Source organism: Aplysia californica, unplaced genomic scaffold, assembly GCF_000002075.1.
Source record: "Aplysia californica isolate F4 #8 unplaced genomic scaffold, AplCal3.0 scaffold00849, whole genome shotgun sequence".
Lineage (NCBI taxonomy): Eukaryota > Metazoa > Mollusca > Gastropoda > Aplysiida > Aplysiidae > Aplysia > Aplysia californica.
The window spans coordinates 23904-27642 of record NW_004798119.1 but is presented as its reverse complement, the minus strand read 5'-3'; the positions used below and the strand labels follow the sequence as shown (position 1 = coordinate 27642).

General features: G+C 37.8%; 1 protein-coding gene across 2 annotated transcripts in view; it reads left to right on the top strand.

Moving 5' to 3' along the window:
• LOC101862221 (ubiquitin carboxyl-terminal hydrolase 2) overlaps positions 1-3739 on the top strand; it is a gene marked incomplete in the record, with an annotated part of 24928 nt that overhangs the window by 6553 nt on the left and 14636 nt on the right. Inside the window, 3 exon segments of one of the 2 annotated variants that reach the window (XM_013088980.2) lie at positions 39-95; positions 1871-1924; positions 3489-3615. In XM_013088980.2, coding sequence (XP_012944434.1) covers positions 39-95; positions 1871-1924; positions 3489-3615 — 238 coding nt within the window. 2 annotated transcript variants of the gene reach the window in all.

The window sequence follows — 3739 nt, the reverse complement described above, 5'->3', positions numbered from 1 at the left end:
TTTCACTCTCCCCCCCTCCTCTTCCCTCCCCCCAACAGTCCCCCTACTCCTCCAGCAGTCGTAGCTACCCCAGTACCTCCTCCTACAGCTCTGGTGTAAGTGAAATCAGCTTCTGTTACCGCAGGGATGGGCATTTTTCCCGTTATTTCGGGGATTTTTTAAACCGGAATTCAGGATTTGGAAAGAATACTTTTTTTTTTCTAAGTTGTGTTTTTTTTTAATAAGTTGAAAAGAAGTTGTGATAAGCGTTGACCATAGTCACAACATATATATATAAGTCTTCCTAAAGGTTGTTTAGTCAGATCAGATTTAGAATATGTGGATGTTAAAGGAAAGTCTGAAGACTGGCATGAAGGAAAGGAAGCTGCTCTGTTTTTCAGAATTGTTTCTGCAGTTCACTAGAGCATGGTTTTCATTTATATACTGTTATGAGAGCAGTAAGAATGCTTTTTCCAAACACTTTTTACAAATCACAGAACTGCGAATACCCTTTTCTATTAAAAAGGAAAACAGATTTTGTCTTTAAAATGTTTTACAAAGAGTTCTGAACTTTGAAATCAGGCTTTGCCCATCCCTGTTGCTTTGTATTTTCCTTTCAGTAGCCTCAAGAGGCTTGCTGCAAAAAAGAAGCTTGTTCCATTGTTCTGCTTGAACTTTATTGCTGCTTTGCTCAAAGTTTAAAAAAAGTTTTGTTGAGGTTTTGGTAGTTTTTCTTTCTTTTTTTTTTTTTAGCTTTTTCCGAGACTCGATCTATTTTCTGTTATCCCGTATCCATTAACAAAATTTAATTTCATAAACAATTATTTTCTTTCCTAAAACAATCTGTATTATTATAGATGTTGGATAGGAGGTGGCCCAGTGATGCTTCTGAAACCAATTTATAACCTTAGCAAAATGTGGGGTAGCATGTGTATACATTGTAGTGCCCCATTCTTACTGTATATTTATATATTCCTCAGACTTAGGTTTTGTCGTTGATAAACATTTTCTTTACGTTTCATTTTCTTTGAGTTTGCTTGTTATGCAGCCAAGTTTTGGAGTCTTTGAAGGAAATAGTAATTTTTATGACTTCTCTATTTCTGTAGTTTTAAAATGAAATATTTCTTATATGGTCATCTATATGTCCTTGATTTTCGTTCCACTTCTTGCTTGTCTTTGGCTTATTGTGCTTGCCCCCCTGAACAGTGGGTTTTGGAGAAGGGGCAGAGTGTTATTGCTCTAGAACTAGATACTAGAAACTAGACACATGTTTAGTTCGGCATGTAATTTAGCTGTTTTTATTAGCTAAAAAATTCCGTTCAATAAGAGGGATAATGCTTGGCTGTGAAATCATGTCCAGTTGCTTTGTGTTTTTGTTTTAAAGCGTGAACTTTTAAAGAACCTCTCGCATTTTGTGACGAACCGCTTTGATGGTCTAGGATATGATTCTAGTGTGACTTCAATGATGCGTCATCTTGTCAAACCAAGAACTGATGCTCTTTTAATTTAGTAGGTCTAAATTGCTAATTTTTAGAACATTTTATGTTTGAACAGATTTTGTAATTTGTTTATGCTCTGAGTGTAGAATGGATCCATGGTTTGGAATGAGAGCGAATGAATGAGTGGGTATGGTTAGAGAATGAAAGTCGGAGGGGGAGAGAGGGATCTGTGCAAATGGATATTTATTTGCTGTGTACCGCAATGAAGATATTTATATTTCTAAGGGTCAGATAAATGAGGTTTGTCATATTTCTTATGGTCAGATAAATTTATGAAATTCGTCTTTCATTTTTTAAATCGGGAAAGTTTTTGTCATTATTGCAAGCTGGATGTATCTTTATGTGGGCTCTCGTCAGTTATATCATCTTGTTCTATCTTTGTTTTTTTGCAGGCATCCCGCCATCGTGATGGGGGCAAGATAGGCCTTAAAAACCTGGGCAACACCGTAAGTGGATCTGATAATTTGTGTTCTGATAGAACATTCCCCATTTTAAGATATAGATTTACATTCTGTTTGGGGGGTGGGGGGGAGGGTTCTGTCCAATGTATATTCTGAGAATTTTTTATTTTTTTATTTGATCACATAATATGATGTATGTTAATAAGTTGATCATATGGACTGGTTTTAGTCTACAGAAGTGCCATTGTTATTATTCATGTGTAGACCTATTCAGTAGGCTGGAAGAGTCAAATTTTTTATGTTGACAGACTTGCCAACCTGAAAGCAATTAGGTATAGTAGTATGCAAAACTGTCAGCAATACGCAAATACGGGTCAAAATGATCAAATACACATCTTTTGATTTTGCTGTAAGCATGATTGCCATTGCTCGATACCAGCTGTCGGTCCCTACTCAGATTGTAAAACTTGTCCCTGGTCTCCTTTATGGAAGGCCAGGAATTTGTCAGTGTTGCCTGATTCCGCATAATTCGAGTACTCATCGTGATTTGAGAATATGCGAGCAATTGCTGATACCTCTTGTTTTTTCTCCGTAAAGTATCGAAATTGGAAATTAATTAGCATTCGATGATAGAATTTTGTTTGCTTTCAGGATTTTGCTTTTTTTACTAGTGAAATCCCAGTGGGTTCCGGTTTCTCGGTCTTGAAATGTCGACAGAGCCGCAACTATGTCGCAAAATAAGCATTTCATTTTCAAAATAAGCAAAATCATGATTCCCCAGCCTGAAAAATAAGCAAAGTGTGAATTTGGGGGGGGTTGGCAAGTGTGTATTGATATCAGTGATTTCATTCATGGGAGATTTCCAAAGAGAGTTATGCATATGACTATGGACAAAAAATCAGCCCAGAGAGTATGTTTCGATGAAAGATTTAACATCAACATACAAATTTATTGATTACATTCATTTTCAATGATACACGTTAAACATACCTAAACAGTGGCCATGAACATGAACTCCTTATGAATTTCCCAATTCCTGATCTTTATTATACTTGCGTCTGTGGTGCAGCAGTGAAGCGCTTTGCTGTCGCACACAGTAGACGTAATTTTAGTTAGAGAGTGGGGGAAAATTTATAATCAGGATCTGTCTTCCTGCTGGGATGTTGTATCCCTCTTAGCCTGGGTTGGCCCTGACATGTAAAGTCGGAAGCCCACCTTTTAAATGATCTGAATTGTGTTGAGGGGGAGTAAAAATACCTGTTTTTTCTACCGTTTCCGGGAGTTTTTTCTACAGTCACCTAAATCTGGTGCACCCTGTCTCAATATAACCCGAAAAGCTTTCCTCCAACTTCTAAATAGCTCAAACAAAGGCTTATTCATTTCTAAAAAACTTGGTTTGGGAATAGTCACGAAAAACAAGCAAAAACTAGCCCTAAATAAAACGAAACAGTTGTCACTAGTATCGGACGTGAGCGTCCAATGGGGAACGGATGTTAACGCCTGACGCTCCCAGCATCCGATGGGGTTTGAAGAGTTAAAAAATAGGGAAAACAAAAAAGAATTGTTGTTAAAATTTTGTTCTCCGCTATTTTCCTCCATCTGTCCCCAGTGTTTCATGAACAGTGTCCTCCAGTGCCTGAGCAACACGCGTCTGCTGGCTGAGTGGGTGGTGGAGGAGCAGTACACCAGTGACATCAACACCACCACCAGCAATATGAAAGGGGCGCTCATCAAAGGTGAGGGGTTTTGTTTTGTTCTTTTTACTTCAGGTTTTTTTTTTCTCTCTCTGTCTTTATCTCTCTGTCTCTCTCTTTCTCTGTCTCTCTCTGTCTCTCTCTTTCTCTCTCTCTCTCTCTCTCT